We start from the raw sequence: 22,245 nt of genomic DNA, 5'->3' as shown, positions 1-22,245 counted from the left end.
ACCAAAAATTTCAAGATTCAAGAAATATCAATCATCATTTATTCACAAATAAATTAGCCATGTAAAAGAAACAATATCACGATTGCGGATTAATGGTGAAGTACCCTCATGTAATCTATTCATTTAAAAATTGTTTTTTCTTACGATACATTATATTATTTACTTCCTGTTATTGGACAGATTGTAAATAAAATTTAGAATATAAAAAAAAATTATTTTCTTATGTTTTTATATCCGTACATGTATTTGCTTTGAAAGTTTTGATTTTTTACAACATGAACAGATTTCATTTGTGTTTTTTACGCTTTCATGGAGAGCTTTAATTTTATAGCAATCACCAATTTTATGATTGTTTATGTCGCAGTAATCAAATTTTAAATTATCATTTCATCTGTAGTTGTTGTATCGCTAAGATCTATTTGTATAACTATTTCCGTCCTAAGCCTTGGTCATCGCCTTGTTCCTACGAGCCGTTTTGCCGTTTGCCATCCTGCGCAGCACCACGCTTCCTAGCTGTACGTCGTCGCATGCAGCATGACGCCCATCTACGTCGATCATCGCCGACATCTAGACTTTGTTCCGCCGCTGCCATCTTCGCTTCTCCGGGATCGTCAAGAAGAATAAAAAAGGTCAGGTTATCTCTCTCTCCCGGTTATTCTCTCTCTCGCAGTGATGTGCAGCCGCGCGAACTTATAAGTAGCCTGACGATCACTTGCCGGCTACCTTTGTTAAATTTCTCGCCGTTCATTATTTGTATCGCGTGTTTGGTTGTAAGTGCGCAGTAGCCACTTTACTCGTTGGCTACTTTATAAGGTATTCTGTATTAGAATAAGTTGCGTTTGTTGTTCTATTAACCTACACAATGTTATAGATGTTCAATTAATATGTTTGGATTTGTTTTTGATTTGATAGTAAGGTAATAATAAGGTTTTGTCGTTTGAAACTACTAAATATGGTTTATTTACTCGTCTACTTTCCGGTTGCATTTAAAGCGAAAATGCTTTTCTTCCCCTTTAAAATAGATAGCAGCGGGTCAAATCTGTTTCAAAATTACTTTCTGTTTCAAATTTACTATTGATTTTTGTAGAGCTATGCCTAAATTTTCGTGACTCTTCATTTTTAGATGTATATCTTGTTATAACTCTTTTTTCAAATATTTTACTGTATCTGTATTTATAGTTTCTTCAAATTCTTTGTATCTGTAATTGGTTATGTCTATTTTTAGTTTTTTGATTTCTTTGATTTGTAATACTAGGTCCTATAATCTATTTACGTAACTTAAAACGGATTGATTTAGCTTCTGGATGATTTTTGTAAATTTGCCTTGTAAACTGAGTATGTCATCTAACTAACTGCTATGAGTCAATAAAAAATTTATTGTAAATTTGACAGATCGGTTTGAATTTAACAATGTTCAAATTTTAGATAAAGAAATCAGTAAAAATAAAAGATTAATTTCTGAAATTATATTTATTAATAAAACATAATTGATAAAACATTATTAATTAAACAGTAATACTATTAATAGACAAGAGAATACTCAATATCTTAGTAAACAAATCAATAGCATTTTTATAGTTCTGAAATAGATTTATTGTTATTGGTTATCCAATATCATATCATTTCATAAGCTATTGTTCAATGTAATATTTTCGAATTCTTATTTTATTAAAAATGGGCTTTGATAATATTTCCATATATTAAAAGAATTAATTTTGTTTCGTACTCGTTTTTTATTGACTCATAACGTAATCTTGAATAGTTTGTTGTCATTCGATTTGATAAAGTTTTTATTGTAAAATCGTCATCATATTTGTACAAAGAATTGATTTTTTCTTTGAGTAAAAGACCTCATGAGGCTGGAAGACAAACCAGCGAAACGTTATCAAAAATAAATAGAGTGGGGAAAGATTGATACCACTTTATTTGCTATAATGGCAAAATATTAAGTTGTAACGAAAGCTCGACCGTTATTAATTTTTAAAGGTGGGCAAGTGAGGCGCACTCGCTCATAGCAATCAAGGAGGGAAGGGGGGAGGGAAAAGTAAAGAAATGAAAGTAATTAAGAAATTACACACACAACAAAATTCGCATTCAAATCAAATCTAATTCTAATCAAAATCAAAATCAAAATTACACTCAAACTTCAAAATATCGTACATGAATAAACCGTATAATAATACCAACTCTTAACCTAATGAACACAACGGTGTTACAAACACGTCTTAATACTAATGACCACAACGGTGTTCTTAACACCTAATACAATACCAGAACAATGAACAAATTAACTAATTTATACCGCTTATTAATCTAACTGACATTCAGCACGCGTCACCCGGCAGGTGACCGCCATGACGATGAACCGACTTAGCCTACTTAAACTAAAAGAGAAAGCCGCCCGGCGAGGGATCGCCTTGACGATACTCTACCTGAACAATTTAATGACACCGACCGTAATTAAGGCAGGTATCCGGCGCGTGTACGCCTTGCTATCTATCTGACCCTTACAACTACCCGCTGTGCCATACCGCTAAAGAAAGAGAAAGAGAGAAAGAAATTATATTACGAGCCTTGACCTTCGATGCAGTAACGGGAGGCCTGGCTCGCCCTGCGGATGGTGTTGCTGGCCGTCGCTGGGCAACTCTTACCGACTCCTTCGGGTAGCGTCCCAAGCAGATGCTGGAATAAGGCACTCATCCTCTTTTCCTCTCGGCATCTTCTCGGCTCCTTGGCGGTATATGCGTTCAGTTGACCTTTTTTTTCTCAACTTCACTTCAATTCTGCACCGCTGACCGACTAAACCATTTTGATTTCTGATCGATTAACTACAGTCTGTGAAAGCTCGTTCGCTTCCGCGATCGACAGCTTCTTCCTCGTTCTTTCTCTCCCCACTTGACCTACTTATTAGGTGGCGCGTGACTAATGCGCTAATTGGTTCACGACGCGCGCCTGCCTAATCCTGCGTGAGGCACGCACGCTCCTAACTCTCTCTCTTTCTAACACCTATACTTTCATCGTTAACTTAATGGCTTCGGGCTGGCTCGGCCTCGCTCGGTAATCTCTGTCGGCTGAAACAAAGACCATGCATTAGGCGCATTCTACAATGCACCTAACGCTGATCACCGTGCCTTGCCGAGAGAGGGAGAATTGGGGAAAATACCAACGAGAACAAGCGCATCGCTTACTGCATAGAAGAGGTGTGAGACCTCATGTCCTTGGAGTACATCTTTCAGGTCATTGACATACAGACAGAATAAGAGTGGCCCCAGCACAAAGCTCTGTGGGACTCCTAGATTCATCTCCCGTCAGTCCGAACTCCCATTCCTCGAGATAACCCTTTGCGAGCAACCCCGAAGGTAGGATCTCAGGCATTGGAGATCAGAGTCAGAGAAGCCAACGGCACGGAGCTTGCGCAAGAGTTCTGAAGGCGATATAATATTGAACGCCTTGCTGGAATCAAATAACAGCAAGAGTGTCACCATCTTACTGTTAGCAGCCATTCGAATATCAACTGTCAGTTTTATCAATGCCGTCTGTGTGCTGTGATTCTGCAGAAAGTTAGCCTGGAGGGGATCAAGAAGATTTTCTTTATTCGGATACTTCGTGATCTAGTCATGGGCAAGCTTCTTGAGAACCTTTGACAGAAAACAGAGCAAAGCTATCGGACGAAATTCCGAGGCCAAGGAAGGGGTATTATTCTTCCTCGAGAGTATCAGTTGTGCACGCTTCCAGGCACTCGAGAACTCCCCCCCTAGCAAATAAGGAATTATATATCGATCACAGGTGTTCACCTATAATCGGACGAGCCTTTACCATAACCCCATGGAGATCCCATGAACGCCGCTTGCTTGCGATGTGAAGTGCGAAACAGCTAGGATGATGTCACTGACATCAATGGTTTTGAAGGTATAACCCCTCTCATCTGTGACATCCACATCAACCATCCCGCTGTTTATATTCTCGAGCGACGAACCGGAAACCCCAGCTAAGCGATCATTCAGTTCATCCAAGGTAAAATCATGAAGCCCATCCACACCTGACCCTGGCAAGAGGCCCAGGTTCCGCATTCTCTTCCAAATATTTTTCCCTTCTTCAAGAGCGCTAAATAAATTATTTGAAGGAAGTTAGCGCACTCTTGTTCCATGCGGACGTCGACCTTATTGCCGAGCCTAAGGGATGCTTTCAAGACATCCGCCCGCCCCGTACGCTTATAGCATCTACGAAAAGCATCCCGTATTTATCATCCCTATATATCTCATTCCCGTCGACAAGTCTCTTCAGCTCTGGACCAAACCAAGGAGCATACTTTTTCCTGAGGCATATCTTCTTCTCAGGTGCAAATGTATTAATGGCCTCAGTCAAGTTATTGCTGAGACCTTCAACAGCGCCCTCCAAATCTGACCCGACAGTGTCAGCGAATGCCTAGTCACGGTTTGTCAAAAAGTCCAAGAGTAAATCCGAGTGAATATCACGGAAATTGCGGTATAAAAAGCTCCCTGTCGCAGGAGACAGCACGCAGTCGTTAATCGCGACGTCAATAATTGCATGCTTACCGAAACGGAGCAGCGATTCATTTCTATGCTTCATAATAATGTCGCACGCATCAGTCAGCATGACATCAATCCACGTGTGAGAATCCTCCACGTGGTGAGTTAGGCCATGCTGAACCAAGCTTACCGATAACTCTCTACCCAGGCGCGCCAAGGTAAAAGCATCATTCGAGCGCGAGCTCATATCGGCATTCAGATTACCCATGATGATCTTATGGATTAAAGCATCACAAAGATCCCTTAACACATGAAAAAGATCCGAGCCCCGCTGTAGGGGCAGCCTAGGTGGACGATAGATGAGCCCAATAAGTACCGAAGAGGAGTCGCCCGTCTCAACACTGCAATTAATCTGGTATTTCCGATTTTTCAGGTCTTTGCATGGCAGATGATGTCAGTCTCTTAATTTGAAATTCTTCGCTTATGAAGAGGGTAAGCCCACCCCCATTAATGTTGCGATCGCTTCTTATTACTGAGTAGCCCGGAACCTATATGATGTGATCATGAACTACAGGTCAAATCCAAGTCTCAGCAATCCCAAAAATATGGTAGGTGGCATCCCCAGCCAGGAACAGACGAAGTCTCTCAATACGTGCCCTTAGCAACTTAATGTTACGAAACCCAGCCCGGAGAAAACCACAGCGATGCGCAACATTTTTTGTGCCTACCGCTCCAATTTACATCCTCTCCTTATTGTCTGCAGCGATCTCACAGTCCCGCTCCACGCGCTTTACCCCCACCAGCGACTCGCCCTCCGTTCCGCGCCCTGATGCAGTTGACGATCGCGATCCACCTGTCGTCTCCCATGCCTGAAGGTCCTCTGCCATCTCAAACGCGTACATTCTCTCATCTGTCTTTCATCGGATTAGTACTCTCTCGCTACTGTACCACACATACCTGAAGCCAAACCTCCTTGCACCAGGCTTCAGGGTCAGGAATGTTTTAAATTTAATTTGGGGGAGAAGTTCGTTGATAAATATTTTTCTCCGTAGCATTTTGGCAGATAACTCAGGTCCGCGGAGGTCCCTGTCCAGATCCTCAGTGGTCATGTGAGTATTGGACATACCGCGCTCAGCTTTCATTAAAGCATTCCCTCATTCCTAATCCTTGCAATGCACGAGGGCAAGACTGACCCGGCCCCCCGTACGATTTGTTGACTTCGCACCCGCAGTGCCCTCAGTGGACAGGCAACAAGGCCACGAGGCCCTAACTCCCATCATGTCCCCCTGTTACAATGAGGGAAGAATAACCCTTAGGGCCGTAAGAGCCAGCCTTCGCATACCATCAGAGGAAACGTTGGACGTCTCATTGAGGAGGCCATGGATAATGACCTCGCGATTTTCTGCATCCCCATCCTGCGGTAACAAGATTTCATCCTGCGCACCAGATCGCACAGCGTCCCCACCCGAGTCCAAAGTGGTGCCACTAGAGTCTTAAGCAGGTATTACTTTGATAAGGCCTTTGTTGTGGTTGGCTTTAGCCCTGTCAGATAACGCTTTCGTTGGGCCGCATTTTCTATTAGTGATTCGGCAAGCATACTGGACATCACCAGACCTTGCCCAAACTTTTTTAAATCTTTCTTTTAGAGAACGATTGCTTTCCAGAAGAGAACTGCATACTTTCCGCAGGTCTTTTACCATCGAGGACTGATCTCAGATCTCACCCTTTAATGCTGCGATGGGACCTAGTACTTTCTTTTTCAATCACAGGTAATGAAGTGACTTCAGAGGTGTTTCCCAGTTCTAACCACTGCTTCAGGAGAACCTTCACTTCATCGACTTGTCCCTCAATGGCATCAAAACGCTGGAATAATAGTTCCAGGGTGCTTACCGGAATCAGTATATAATTAATGCTTGGCAGCTCTAGTGTCCTTAGGAAGTCTTCATCAATGCTTGGCAGCTCTAGTGTCCTTAGAAAGTCTTCATCAATGCTCTTGTGCTCCTCATTTTGATTCCACACTTCCACGTCAATGTGGCAAGTTTTGAATCCAGGCGCCTGTGCTACGGGAACCTGTTCCGACGAGCCATTAATTTTGGCGACCATCCGTAGGTCTGCAATCGGTAGTTCTGCCGTCCGGTCCACATTAGCTAGCCGACTCAGCGGCAGAGGTGAACGTTTCAGCGATAAACCCCACCCCTTCGTAGGTACTAAGCGTACTTAGTACCTACGTACTAAGAAGCGTACTAATAGCGCTCGAGTGACGATTTACTGGTAGGCTCGTATCAATGTTCGCGCGCAGCTTGCTCACCTGATTTTTCGCTGTCGCTGAAGGTTTCCTGGCGTTCACACTACCTTCCACCGATTTTCTTGTCGCTGACTTCCGCGTTGCGGTTACCGCCGTTGTTGTTGTTGTTGCTGGCTTTAGCGAGTCGACTCGGCAGTTGTTGCAAGGCCCGTCCTTTTTATTGCCAGAACACTTACTGTGTTGAAGTTTCTGGCACTCTATGCCATTTTTCAGCTTCCGATTCGAAATTTTCTCACAGACGACATATTTAAACTTGCTCATGATGTTGGAGCAATTTGAAGTTTGGCGGGTTCCACTGAGATGAAGCTGTGGTAGTTGGCCCAAGCACAGTGATACTGAATATTGCGCCAAATTTTACGAAAATTTGCACAGATTTTTCTCACCTCTCTAGAGTAACATTTATAATTTATAACTCCCTGACTTTTTTTTAGGGGAGCCTAGCAGTTAATACTGCTGGCTTGTGGAGCCTGCGAGAGATCAGAAAATCTGCAAAATATTTCATTCACACAGGTTTAATTAATGCGGAGTTCCAGTCGTTGAAAGGGAGAGCGAAGTTACACGTTTTCATACACTACTTACCAGAGAGAAAAAGAGAGAGAGAGAGAGAGAGAGAGAGAGAGAGAGAGAAAAGTTTAACCGCGAACTAGAACAAAAATCGGCGCTCAAAATTCGAAAAGATCAATAACAAAAAAATACGTTTGCGACAATCAGCTGTCCTTATTTCCTTATGTAGTTACGAGCATTGTCTCTGTAAATGATGTCTCCAGTGATGTAAACGATGGAGGGCTGTTGTTGCGGCTGCTGCCTTTGGTGTGTCTAAAGGGTGATGAACCGCACGTCAAGCTTTGCTTCTTGTGATTGCTCGTGCTAGTTAATCAAACCTTCAATGAATACCCTCTCTGTAGGTATTCGAGCCTCCCTGAATTGCCATGCCTACTACCTTAAAGATACTGGTACTTGTCTCCTTAAGTCGCACCAACACCACGCGGTTATTATCGAGGGGAAGAACGTCTCACGCGCGGAAGAATCATGAATCAAAAGTCGCAGGCTGTTTTCTTGCCGGCTAAAACTGTACGAATTGCCTCTAGTCGCGTGTCGCTATTCCCCTTCTAATTTGTGCTCGCATCTCCTACGTGATTCTGAATTTTTCCGAGTCATTGTTCCAAACATGTTTTCTCACGCGTGTAAATTGATTCTTTTGTATTACGTAAATATATATCATATCTTATATAAATAAAATATAAAAATAATATATTCTTGCTTTTTAATTGTAACTGGACTTAAATTTGACCGGATATATCAAAAGTCAAATTATCTTCTATGACCTTCAACAACACTATATCAATGTACATCAAAGTCAGTTAGCTTTCAAATAAATAAGTGTAAGATATAATAAGGCTTACATCTCGTACGAAATCTATTGCAGCAGATTAATATGCTTACAACGCATATGAAGTCATTAATGAAAATATATCACACGGTCTTAATTATTTGGATACATGAGAATTTGTGCTGATACAATATATTCTGAAAGTGAGGGTTATCTACTTGAATTGCTTGAAATTTCTGATTGATTAGTTGATCTGATTGTTATTATCTCATTCTGATAAAAAAGAATTTACGTGAGAATTTTTGGCTGAGTGGAATGCGCTAAGATTGTAAAGAACTATCGATAGATTCACTGACCTAACAATGTGTTAGTTTGTGGGCATATATAAGAGCTGTAATATTTTTTAATTATTCTGACAATATATTTACCTTTTATTGAACTCGTATCACGTGTAATATTCTGAACCTTATGAACCATGTTGTCATATTCAGTAATACTTAAATCGTTGTCAGTATTTACAAATTCTGTATTTTTTTCTATAGCTTTAGAATATTTCTTATTTTTGAATGTCTGAAAAGAATATAATATATTACAAACAGATACATTCACGTATGTATATGACCCATTTTGCGTCAACTCGACCACTGAGCTTTCACAAAATTGAAAACATCCAATAAGTCGTACGATGGCTCAAAATTTTCGTCTTGGACAGCACTTACGATGACTCAGGAAATTTTAGATTTTCAAAATGGCAGATCTAATATTATCACCGAAAAATAGTCTCTACGAATCGATTAATAATGTATTTTGTTATAAAAATCTTATTTTTATCGTTAGTTACTTGCAAATATATTACATACAGTAGTTTCCTTTGCTGAATCAATTTTCTCAATTTAAAATGGCGGATCTAATATGACACCGCAGAATCTGGAAAACCGAGTTAAGTCGAGGAAAAATCAACGAAATCGATTTGAGATATATATTTGGGAATTTTTTAGATCGCTGAACACGAATACATTATCAGAAGTTCAAAATTTAAAATGGCGGATCTAATATGGCACCGAAAGAGCATAAATATCCAATGAAATTGATTGAAGTCTTTTAAAAGCGATTGCTAATTTCTGTACAGGGATTTCGAAAGCCGTCAAATACAAAGATATTCATAATTTAAAATGACTGTTCTAATATATAACATACCAACAAAATATTTTATAGTCAAAATATGCACACGATCGCATCTTTCCCTGAGTGAAATACTTAAGGGATCAATCAAATTAAAGAAATGGATAGCTAGCATAGTAAAAAAGTGAGTTGTAGGCAGATTCAACTTTTTACACTTTTTCTATCTCGCACTGTCTTCTAGGTGACCTAAATTGTGGTGTGATGTTCCCTTGTACATAAGCCTGGATGTCCCTTTGGATGTGTGCCTGGATGTCTCCTTGAATGTGTGCCTGGATGTCCCCTTGTATGTATTCCTGGACTGGGTTGACTTAGTAAGGTACTCCGAAAAGTTCTGCTGCTAGGCTGGTCAACTGTTAGAGTGGTCGAGTAGCAGCGATGCACCCTTTTTTTACCGAGGGCTGCAGCATAAAAGCGCTTTTGACTCTCCTACTAGTCCTAAGGGAAGGAGCCAAAAATGGCCCATAAAGTGTTGCCCCCAAACGCAAATTACTCGTGCAACAGAGGGTGAAATATGTAACGTCAGTATACAACACGATGCTAGTTGAGAGTTGTTCAATAAACAGAAAACAAGTATTACTAATCGTGTTGTGAGTTAGCCAACGGTAGGGTTCAACTTATCGTCGAACTGTACTGTAAGGGTAGGATAGAGAGTCAAACATTTATAATTCTTGTTTGCAAGGGAGTGAAGTCACATTCCTAGGCTTTGACAACTTGCTTTGTCTCGACAGATGGACAAATTAACAATTTAGAATGAAAGAAAAAAAGAAGGAAAAAACGCCCCTCAAACCAGCCGAGCGGCCTGAAGAGTCATTATATGTATATTCGTAATAAAAATATTCACTTTTAATCTTGAAAATAGAGGGCCCATTGTTCTCTTAAAAATACATAGCAGATTTTATGAAGAGTTTTATATCATAATTTTAAAAAAGTATCATCATTTGATACCTTCTTATTGTAAATGAATTAAAAGCTCTCTCCTTTTAACAGGATTGAGACTATCATACTCACAAGGGAACCACCCCAACCCTCCGCCTCCGATTTTTCTGCAATTAAGATATGTTATAGTTCGTAAAAAAAATAAAAGATCCGTATTTTTTTTATCGGCGGAAAAAGCTATCTAAGGAATGAAACCCACCCCCAAAAAACAGCCCCAAAAGCAGTTCTATAGCAATATCTTTAGTCGTAATGAATATTTTTTTATGAAACAAAAAAACACAAAATACTTATAAAAAAAGTAACAGACACACATCAATTTGGTTTCCGGGGGTTGCAACCCCTACGTTGTATAGAGGAAAAACTGTATTTTTAAGTGTATTTTTACCTTACAAAATCAAAAAATTATCTTAAAAAAATTTTTAAAAATATATTCTAGTAGAAAATGATTAAAAAAAATTGACGTGTTTCGAGGTTTCCTATTATCTATTATTTCGAGGGTGAACTATCCCTTAATGTTATTAATACAATATAAGCAGTTGTTAAATGCAGATTGTGCTGGTTATTTCATGTTCCATGACGCTCAAAAAAGCCAAACACATGTGTACTTTTGTTCTGCCGAATAAACTATTTAGAGGGTGACAACTACTCCCGAAAGTTACCCCTCAACACCATTTTATAGCGAAATTTTCGTATTTTATGCACAGTTATCGACGAAACAAATTCTAAAAAATTTTTTTTTTTAATTTCAGCTCAATATATGGATTTCATCTAAAGGGGTTGCAACCCCCTAAGTCGCCTGAAAGAAAAACTATGTTTTCAAATATTTTCTTGCAAAATTTTTTCAGAAAAAATAATGTTTATGAAATTCCGTTTAAAATCTAACACAAAAGTATACAGTATCCGTCACCAGGGGTTGCTACCCCTTCATTGGAGAGTGAACAGAGCATTCATTTGTTACCCTGATCCTCTACCACCCCGAACCCAATTTCCTTAAGCCTCGAGCTAATTACCCTGCCACGCTCTAACCCCGAACTCCTACACCCCAATTTCATCAACCCTCGAGCTGGTTACCCTGCCACGTCGTAACCCCAAATTTTTAACGCCAATTTCCTTAACCCTCGAGCTGGTTACGCTGCCACGCTCTAACTCCGAACTCCTACACCCGAATTTCATCAACCCTCGAGCTGGTTACCCTGTCCTTTCCAATTTCCTAATCCGAAACCCGGTTCTCTGTTATTCATAATCCCATTTGCGACATATTTGTAATATCTCTGAAGAAAAGGACATAGGCGGAATAATTGTAGAAGATAACGTTAAATTTATTCTATTTTTATGTTATATTTACGTTATATTAATTCGTTATTTCATCTGATATTGAGATTACATGTTTTGAATATAAAAAGACGATCCGCGCTCATTATCACTGTACATATTGTGAACAATAATGATAATCTATAAATAAATGCTGTAGACATATTAGTTTCTTGCACCATGCACATTTTATAATTGCTATTTTCTCACAAATCTCGCAGATAGGCTGTTCTTAAATTTCGAAGCAATATTCAACAGGATTGTCGAACGAATCAGGTTTTTTATCCAAGTATCCACTTTTGTACCAAACATATTTAAATACGCTTTTAAATCTAGGTGAAAATAATTGACTATGTGTGATAGACTGTAATTTTATAATATTATTCCTCTCATCTAAACTGATGTCTGATCCGAATAAAATAATGGCATCAGATATTTTTCTTACAAAGTTTTTCCAAAATCGAAAATCGAATACATCCAGTGATTGAATTGTGCCTGTCGTACCCTTAGGAATTGTCATCAATCGAAAATTTGTATTTGCTGGTGTCACTTCTCTTACAGTTCATTTACACTGTCCACTCTATGAGTCTAGTAATAAAACTGCTGTTTTCCCACAGTTAAGAAAAAATACATGTTGCAACCATGTTTGAAGTAATTCACTCGACAGCTTTCCTGATGTACTTGCTCGCAAAAATATATTAGGTGTATTGAATAGCTTTTTTAAACAATGGGTCCAAACTCTTCGTCTGTTTCTTTTAATATCATAAAAAGGGGTCATAGCAATTTACCTTCTGCAGATATTGTCGGTTAAATCGTATAACTATACGTAGCCGATGATACTGATTGTACTACTGATTCGACTGTCTTCTTACCTTTTTCGCTTAATGTTCTGCCAGTATGCATTTCTAAATTGAATCCACTTTGATCGGAATTATATATGTTACTTGCACTTTTGGTTGATAATTCTGATTTTATGAGGTTGATAAAATTTTGACAATCTAACTTTAATCTAGCCTCATTTTCAACAGATAATTTAGTCAGATATTTAGTTATTTTACGCGATACAATTTTATGCTTTTTTTTGAATAGTAATGTCCAATTGGGTGAAGCTTTAAACCAAGGCATATCTAACTCATACTTTTTTTGTAAAGCCCATCTTTTAAGATCTAAATCATGCACTGTTAACTTCCGATCTAAAGCATCTTTGAGTTGTTGTAAAGTATATTCTGAAACTTTAATCAGATTCTCTCTTTTGGTCCCGCCTGTCAAAATTTGCTGTTTCCATTTTCTCAACTGATGTTCTGACGAAACTTGTTTATATTTACTCTGGACGGAATTTAAAGATAGTTTCTTTTTCTTACCACTTTCCCAGTGTTCAACAGCTTTTCTTTTATATCCATCGTCGAGTACCGTATTTATTACCGTACAAGTAGGTACCTCGGCATAGTATAGACCATGTATTTCTTCAAATTAATCGTCAATTACTTCTGGATTAATATCAAAATCATCATCCAGGAAACATAAATTCTCACTTGTGTCACATTCAATGCCTGAATTCGTTTCAATGCTTTTTCTCAATATATCTTCAACATAAACGTGTAGCTGCTTCTCTGCATCGTTTAATATAGGTATGCTTTCTACAACCGCACTTATGTGGAATATTTTCAGTAATTTTTGAATGACGTTGTGAATTTCAATTGCCATTCTAACACAATTTTGATATTCAAAAACGTAGATGTAAAGCAAAGTTACATTACTAATTTACTGAAGTATGCTGATTGAATATGCTTATATATACTGTAAGTGAAAAAAACATGTTTTGAAGTTGGCATCACACAAACCGATATCAAATCAAGGTGCCCGAGGTTCCTCCACTGTTAGATCTTGGCTTATCACATACGTCAACGATTGCGATTTCTATCAAGAAAAAAAACAGTTGCAGTTCCAATCTTACTATTTGAACCACATGAACCGCATTCGTTGATTGTGGTTTCTATCAAGGAAAAAAACAGTTGTAGTTCCAATCTTGCTATTTGAACCACATGAACCGCATTCGTTGATTATGGTTTCCACGTCATGCCACAGTTTGATTTTGTTTTGCCACGCACATACTCGAGTATGTTTAAGGTGAAAAATAAGAGTAACATTATCTCATGTCAGTAGTTTTATATTGGCTAAAACCGCCTCGCGAAATACGTACTGCAACGATTACCGAAAATCGTAAGACTCGCGCGGGGTTAACGAGCGGCTAAGCGAGAGGAGCCGCGTTCGGTTCGCGAGAGAGAGAGAGCGCGTAGGGGCAATGACCGGGAGGGGAGGCTCCGACCGGCAGTATGACTGTGTTACTCAGTCTGTCAGCGTCGCGCTAACCTCCAATCTTCCCGAGTTTCTCGTGTTTTGCCAGAGACATTGCGAACTTGAGTGCGTGGGTGGGTGTGCTAACAGTAGCAGCAGCAGTAGCAGGAGCAGCAACTGCAGTAGCAGCAGCAGCAGCAGCAATAGCAGCAACATCAGTAGCAGCAACAGCAACAGCAGCAACAGTATACGAGGCGGCACAGCGAGCATCGAAGCGGCGTATAGCAACTTGTTGTTCGGATACGGTTGGCCACCGTATCCTCATCGTTCTCGCGGTAGGTGCACCTTCCCCTTTTCAATTGTTAATATAATTTGCGTGCGAATCCGTGCAGCGAGCGCGAAGAATTTATTTGTTGCGTGCGAGCAGGTAGTTCGCGGTAATCGCGGTTTTTTCTCTCTCTCTCTCAATCTGCGTGTCTTGTCATTCACGCGAGCGTGCGTAAGTCTCTCGGCCAGACCCTCGTGTAAATAAGTTGCGTTAATAAAGTGCATTTTAATCGTTACTTTCGAGTCAAATAGTCGTTATTTAGTCTTTCCTTTGTCCGGAGGTCGCGTCAGTGTTTACTTTCAGTGGATTCGAATTCGCCGGTTGCGTAGCACGAATCGTGCGAATACCGATAGATGCGAATCGACAACTTAGGTTCCAGCGGCGGCCGCACGAGCGCTACTAGCAAGGAGCGGCAGCGCCGCTAAGCGGTGAGTTGGGGGAACCCAACTTGGAATCGTAAGGAGACTCTGCGCAGGCGCACTCCGAGGCAAGGTAGGTTACTGTGCTTCGAGCACAGAGATAACAAGGCTTCGTCTAGTCGCAATACGGGCACTTTCAAGAGATTATCGACTAAACGACAGCCTGTTACAGTACATATACCTATTAGTGTGGTAAAATCAGTTTGTCTATTGAATTTTTTCGTAATAACATAGTAATCGAATTTCCTCAGGGACAGTAGTAATATTTGTTGAACGTAATGATTTAAAAATGAAATTCTCCGTAGCTATTTCGAACTTCAAAAATTTGCATGATTTAACTAGCTCGAGGCTTAAGGAAATTGGGTTTAGGGTGGTAGAGGATCAGGGTAACAAATGAATGCTCTGTTCACTCTCCAATAAAGGGGTAGCAACCCCTGGTGACGGATACTGTATACTTTTGTATTAGATTTTAAACGGAATTTCATAAACATTATTTTTTCTGAAAAAATTTTGCAAGAAAATATTTGAAAACATAGTTTTTCTTTCAGGCGACTTAGGGGGTTGCAACCCCTTTAGATGAAATCCATATATTGAGCTGAAATTAAAAAAAAAAATTTTTTAGAATTTGTTTCGTCGATAACTGTGCATAAAATACGAAAATTTCGCTATGAAATGGTGTTGAGGGGTAACTTTCGGGAGTAGCTGTCACCCTCTAAATAGTTTATTCGGCAGAACAAAAGTACACATGTGTTTGGCTTTTTTGAGCGTCATGGAACATGAAATAACCAGCACAATCTGCATTTAACAACTGCTTATATTGTATTAATAACATTAAGGGATAGTTCACCCTCGAAATAATAGATAATAGGAAACCTCGAAACACGTCAATTTTTTTTAATCATTTTCTACTAGAATATATTTTTAAAAATTTTTTTAAGATAATTTTTTGATTTTGTAAGGTAAAAATACACTTAAAAATACAGTTTTTCCTCTATACAACGTAGGGGTTGCAACCCCCGGAAACCAAATTGATGTGTGTCTGTTACTTTTTTTATAAGTATTTTGTATTTTTTTGTTTCATAAAAAAATATTCATTACGACTAAAGATATTGCTATAGAACTGCTTTTGGGGCTGTTTTTTGGGGGTGGGTTTCATTCCTTAGATAGCTTTTTCCGCCGATAAAAAAAATACGGATCTTTTATTTTTTTTACGAACTATAACATATCTTAATTGCAGAAAAATCGGAGGCGGAGGGTTGGGGTGGTTCCCTTGTGAGTATGATAGTCTCAATCCTGTTAAAAGAAGAGAGCTTTTAATTCATTTACAATAAGAAGGTATCAAATGATGATACTTTTTTAAAATTATGATATAAAACTCTTCATAAAATCTGCTATGTATTTTTAAAAGAATAATGGGCCCTCTATTTTCAAGATTAAAAGTGAATAATTTTATTACGAATATACATATAATGACTCTTCAGGCCGCTCGGCTGGTTTGCGGATCGTTTTTCCTTCATTTTTTTTTATTCTAAATCGTTAATTGTGCCATCTGTCGAGACAAACCAAGTTGTCAAAGCCTAGGAATGTGACTTCACTGCCTTGCAAACAAGAATTATAAATGTTTGACTCTCTATCCCACCTTTACAGTACAGTTCGACGATAAGTTGAACCCTACCGTTGGCTAACTCACAACACGATTAGTAATACTTGATTTCTGTTTATTGAAGAACTCTCAACTGGCATCGTGTTAAGAATACGGGTCTTTTATTTTTTTACGAACTATAACATATCTTAATTGTAGAAAAATCGGAGACGGAGGGTTACGGTGGTTCCCTTGTCAGTGTATGAAGAAAATAGTATTTGATTATATTTACTAAGAAATCCATTGGCTCTTTTTAATTTTGGTGTATCACTGTCGCCACAGGTTTATAATCTGCCGAATATTTAAATACTTTCAGTTTTTTTTGGTCCAACAGTAAATTCATGTAGACTTTCGATCTGCGGTACTGCTGGCGCCTTTGAACAATTTTTTGATAACTTTCTTTGTGTTCTATTATGCATTTCTTTACTATAATAGAATATTTTTAAGTTTTCAAATGTTACTACTGCCCATTCGTACAGATCTTTCCAGTTCAGTATGGTTTCTGTTGGTTTTGCTTGAAGACTAGCTCGAACGGCCGCTTTTTTGAGTATCGCTCTGACACCGTCGCAAGCACCTTTTCCATGAGTTGTTGCATAGTAGTACTATTCTGCTTTTATGACAAAGTCTTCGTGGTGATGTACGAGATTGCACATCTGAACCTTGTTTTTGTAATGTTTCTTAGCACCATCACTAGTGTAAATTACTTTCTTCACATTAGGACACATTTTCTTTACGAGTAATTCTGTTATCATGTTCTTTTAAAACATCTATACTGATGCTAAATCATTGGTCATGCTTTCAGACAACGCTATTAAACTTTGATGGTCAATCGCATCACCATTTCTATAATAAAAAATGCCAACATGAACTGTAGATTGGTCATTATTGAAGTGGAATTTTTGGGCAACATTTCGAACAACGTATTTCAGATTTTCAGAAAAGTCAATGCAGACTGATACTTCTCCTGGTTTTAGCTACTCTTTCATTTGAGAGAGATAAGTCGAATGATTTTTAAAATAAAATAATCAGGCAATAATTTCTTTAATTGAATGCCCTTTTCAGAGATGAAGTCTTTTGTAGGTAAACATTGCTTCATTAGTGTACATCTATCGGTTAACTGCCACACGCTGAAAATGACTTCCGTAATATTTCTTTCTTTTAGTAGGTATTGACCTGGGCAAGCTATACAATTTTTCAAATAATAATCAACTGTCGGTTCTTTGCAAATAATAATTGAAAAGCAAATATTATATTTTTTTATTGGGTATTCAAGCCCAAGCGTTATTCTTTCCAAATCAACAGCCTTCATCATATTTTTGAAATTTTCATGAATATAAACTATGTGTGCCTTTGGCTCCAGCCAGTTTCTGGTCAAAGCTAGATTCTGGTCAAAGCTCTGAAAATTTGTCTGAAGGTTTATATGATAGGATTATTTGGATACAATTCCTTAAATTCTCTATGTAAACACACACGCTTTGTTTCCAATTTTTTAGTTTTATCTTCTGATACTACAATGACATTTTTTAGATTTGGCATTAACCGGCTATTCACATCACTTGTATAGAAATCTATGATCAATTCCTTGGTATCATTTGATAAGGGTTTTCCCTTTCTTTAATGCTGATTGTGCTAATACTATTTTCCATTTCCTTAGTTTTTGAGCTTTTATTGCCATAAGCCTATTCGTTTTGAATTATTTAGCTGTTTTAGGAATAGTCCATTCCTCGGGAATAATTGTTAAAATTGATAAGCGAAAAGGATCTGTTTTTTTTCCGCGAATTGAATTTATCTTTCAACCTATCAAACATGAGTTCTAGTTCAATTTCTTTTTCTGATTCAGCACTTTTATTATCTAGTCTTCATTTACAGATGAATATACGTCTAACCTGGCTCTTCCATGTGATTCATGCACCTTTGCTACTTTAGCAGGTTGCTCAGATGAATTTTGACGCGTAGAATAATCAACGTTATTTTCGAATGTCTCAAGTTATATTTGAATAATCAATAAATGTTTGCATGAAAAATGAACTCACTCTTTTATAATTAAATGTAATTATTATTCAATCCAGCAAAAATAATTTCAATTTGCGAGCATTCAAATCACATTCATTATTCCAATTTTTTTAAATTCTATGAACTATTTGTTGTGAAAAATTCGTATATTAGAACAGTTGTATATAAAAAAATAAATAAAATTATATTGACTGAGAATGCTAAAATGTATAACATACGAGGTCTGTCCGAAAAGTATCGGGCCTACGTTTATATCTTCGAGCCAGAGTGTTCAAGCGACCTGTACCGGACAGAAACGTCAACAGTAAAGCCTCACGAATCTATTGGTTACTTACTGACACCTGCCGGACGTATATTTCATGCGCAGCGTGGCTTTTTTTTCAGTGCCTTTTTCGCGTTCGTCGGATTTTGATATTGTCAAAAATGACTGAAAAACAAGATCAACGAATTTGCATCAAATTTTGCTTTCAACTCGGAAAAACGAGTTCGGAAACTATTGAAATGATGCAAAAGGCCTTCGGAAGCGAGTGTATGAGCAAAACACGAATAAAAGTGTGGTATAAACGGTTCAAAAATGGTCGCACTTCTGTCGATAGTGATTCTCGTTCCGGCCGACCTTCGACGACAAAAACCGCAGATAACATTGAGCGGGTGCGACTTGCAATCGAATAAGATCGTCGTATGTCTGTGCGAGAACTAGAAGAAGACCTTGGGATACCAAAAACTATCATTTCAGAAATTTCAACCGAAAATTTAGGAATAAAACGCGTGTGTGCGAAATTCATTCCAAAATTGCTCACAGCAGAGCAGAAGAACATTCGCTTAAAAATCGCTCTGGATAATCTGGAAATGGTTAATAACGCGTATGTGCGCAATTCATCCAAAAATTGCTCACAGCAGAGCAGAAGAATATTCGCTTAGAAATCGCTCTGGACCATCTGGAAATGGTCAATAATGATGATAATGCGCTTAGAAAAGTTATTACAGGTGATGATTCATGGGTTTATGGTTATGATCCTGAAAGAAAACAACAATCTTCACGGTGGAAGCATTCTGAATCGCCAAGACCAAAAAAAGCACGTCAAAGTCGGAGCAATGTTAAGTCAATGTTGATTGTTTTTTTCGATTGTGAAGGTGTTGTACATCACGAATATGCACCAACAGGTCAGACAAACAATAAAGAATACTACGTTCAAATTTTGAAACGTTTGCGTGATGCAGTAAGAAGAAAATGGCCGCACTTTTGGGAAAGTGGTGACTGACTTCTCCATCACGATAATGCGCCAGCGCATTCATCCAATCTTGTGCAGCAGTTTTTGAGCAAACACAATATCACATTGCTTCAACTACCTCCATACAGTTCCAACATAGCCCCTTGTGACTTTTGGCTGTTTCCAAAACTAAAAAAACCACTCAAAGGACACCGTTTCGATGACAAAAAAACGGTTGAAAACAATGCGACGAGTGTACTTAAGGTTATCCCTAAAAGTGAGTTCCAGGACTGTTTTAAAAAGTGGAAACATCGATGGAACCGTGTTATTCAATCAAGTGGGGATTACTTTGAAGAATACCACCCATCAGATGATAAAGAATAACGCTAGCACGAAAATATAAAGGTAGGCCCGATACTTTCCGGACAGACCTCGTACAAATGATATGTATGTTTTATAAAAAGAAATTGAAAAATCAGAAATTCTTTAATTATTATATTTTATATTTACCATTATTATTAATTAAAAAAATGTTAATACATAAAATATCATGGAAATTATTATATTATACATCCACGTCCAAAACGTTACGGAATACTTCATGCCAGAGATAATAATCAACTTACCCCATTAAGTATTTCAAGTCCATTTGGTTGATTCTTTTCGACTTAGCTTAGTTTTCCGGGTCGTGCGTCGCCATATTGGATCCACCATTTTTAATTTCGAAATTTTGACAATGAATTCGAATTCAGCAAAGAAAACTACTTTATAGAATATATTTGCAAGTAACTAATGATAAAAATAAGATTTTTATAAAAAAATACGTTAAAAATCGAGTAGAGGCTAACTTTCGGTGGTCATATTAAATCCGCCACTTGAAAAATCTAAAATCGCCAGAATTATTTTAAAAGTTCTGTCTAAGACGAATATTTTGAACCATCGCACGACTTATTTGAACGTTCTTAATTTTGTCGAAGCTCGATGATCGAGTTGACGCGAAATACGTCATATATATAAAATACTTTAATAATCATATCATTATCAGTGTAATAATACGAACCAAATTTCCAATTAAAAGTTTCCTATTGCAGGGAAAACGAAATTTGATTCTACTTTTTCCAACTTTATTCGGAATCCCAGATGTAAATGAGATTGGTTTTAATTTATGTTTTTTATTCTCTTTCAGGACCGATTTATCTTTATTCTTATACATAATTCTTTTACTCCTGAAAAATTGTTTACTGCATTTAATAGGAAACATAAACATCAATATAATATTATGACTATGTTATATACATACATACATACATACATACATACATATATACATACACATAAAATAATATAAAATTAATATGTATTATTTTTATGATTATATAAAATTGTAATATAAGTTTTGCATAGATTAGGCAAATCACCGAACTAAGGGCAAACGAGCATACGCTTGCAGCTTAACTTTGTGGCCTACGTTGCAAAGAGAAAAATGCAAGCGGCTACTCAAATAATTCGATTGACTGACGGTACAATCGACCGCAGAGAGAATTGCACTGTCCTTCTCCTCCTGTCCGGAACTGTAACTAAATAAGAAAATGGCAGGGAGGACACGGAGAGAAAGCGTTGTAGTTGTGTTTGCAACGAGGCCTTTTACAGGAGCGGCGCCGTTGATTTCTCGCATCTCGCTTGCTCAACTTTATGCAGAACACCAATTTATGTGCACTGTGCTGAACTGCACTGACTATAGGTTAGCCGTTTTCGGGAGTGAGAGAAAGAGTGAAAAAGTTGAATAAATTACTCACGGTCAATGAATAATGTTGTGAACCTCCTACGCTTCAGCCTGGATTTCACTCCACGTGCATTTAACCTCCGCGCGCAGGGACGGAAGTGCTCTGTATCAGCTGTATTCTCGGGCCTCTAGAAACATGTCAATTCACCCCTGACCTTGACTCGATGTTGCTCGTTCACGGCTCTTGTAATGAAGTTTCCGGTGGAAGATAAAGATGCGACGCGCGCTACATTCGAAAGCAGTCGGGTGTTTGTTCGCGGTGGTCAGTGTCTCGCTGTGGAAAATTTCCACCTCTCCGATGATTAAAGATCTACGCTGTAATTTTCTTAGTGGTTGCTATCACTCGCTTAGCGTGTAGCGCCGCCTCTCTCTTGCTTGTCTAGCTCTCTCTCTCTCTCTCTCTCTCTCTTTCTCACTGTATATGCTTGTGCGCTTTAATGCACTAGCCTATGACGCTTCATATGTGTACTACACATATATTGAGGAGGGGAAGAATTTTTTTATATTAATAGCAAGTTGAGACGACTTATTTTCCTAATTTGTAGAGTACAACAGGAGAAAATCTCATTTTGCCAGAGTAGGAAATCAATAAGGTAAAGGGTGTAACGGGATTTTATTTCAGAACTTGCAGCTTCATTTATTTTAAATGCTTTTTATTTGTTTACACTAAGTTTATTCATAATTTATCTAATATATTGAGATAGTGAATAAATGATATTGCTATACGAAATATGTACGAGGATCGTTTGAAAAGTCCAAAATTTTCGTGCAAAAATAAAAAGTGCTTGATTTTTTTAAATGAGTCTTTTTTTATTTTTCAACATAGTCTCCTTTTAGGCTCATACACTTCATCCAACGGTGCTTTAGTTTGTTAATTCCTTCCAAATAATAGGATTTGTCCAAGTCTGTAAAATAGGCATTCGTTTCTGCAATCACCACCTCGTTTGAATAAAATCTTTTCCTCGCCAGCCATTTTTTCATATTAGGGAACAAATAATAT

At 38.1% G+C, this 22,245-nt stretch overlaps 1 protein-coding gene across 9 annotated transcripts in view; it reads right to left on the bottom strand.

Annotated features, from left to right (window-relative positions):
- Positions 1-22,245, bottom strand: part of LOC131672018 (uncharacterized) — a 769,953-nt gene that overhangs the window by 143,932 nt on the left and 603,776 nt on the right. For all 9 annotated transcript variants that reach the window (XM_058948981.1, XM_058948937.1, XM_058948954.1 and 6 more), the window contains exons 8-9: positions 20,523-20,688; positions 8,554-8,695 (exon numbers count right to left, since the gene is read on the bottom strand). In XM_058948981.1, coding sequence (XP_058804964.1) covers positions 8,554-8,695; positions 20,523-20,688 — 308 coding nt within the window. The remainder of the gene's footprint in view (positions 1-8,553; positions 8,696-20,522; positions 20,689-22,245) is intronic.

This window comes from Phymastichus coffea, unplaced genomic scaffold (assembly GCF_024137745.1).
Source record: "Phymastichus coffea isolate CEN01 unplaced genomic scaffold, Cenicafe_Pcof_1.1 PCOF00011, whole genome shotgun sequence".
Classification (NCBI taxonomy): domain Eukaryota; kingdom Metazoa; phylum Arthropoda; class Insecta; order Hymenoptera; family Eulophidae; genus Phymastichus; species Phymastichus coffea.
This window is presented reverse-complemented; position numbering and strand designations above follow the sequence as displayed.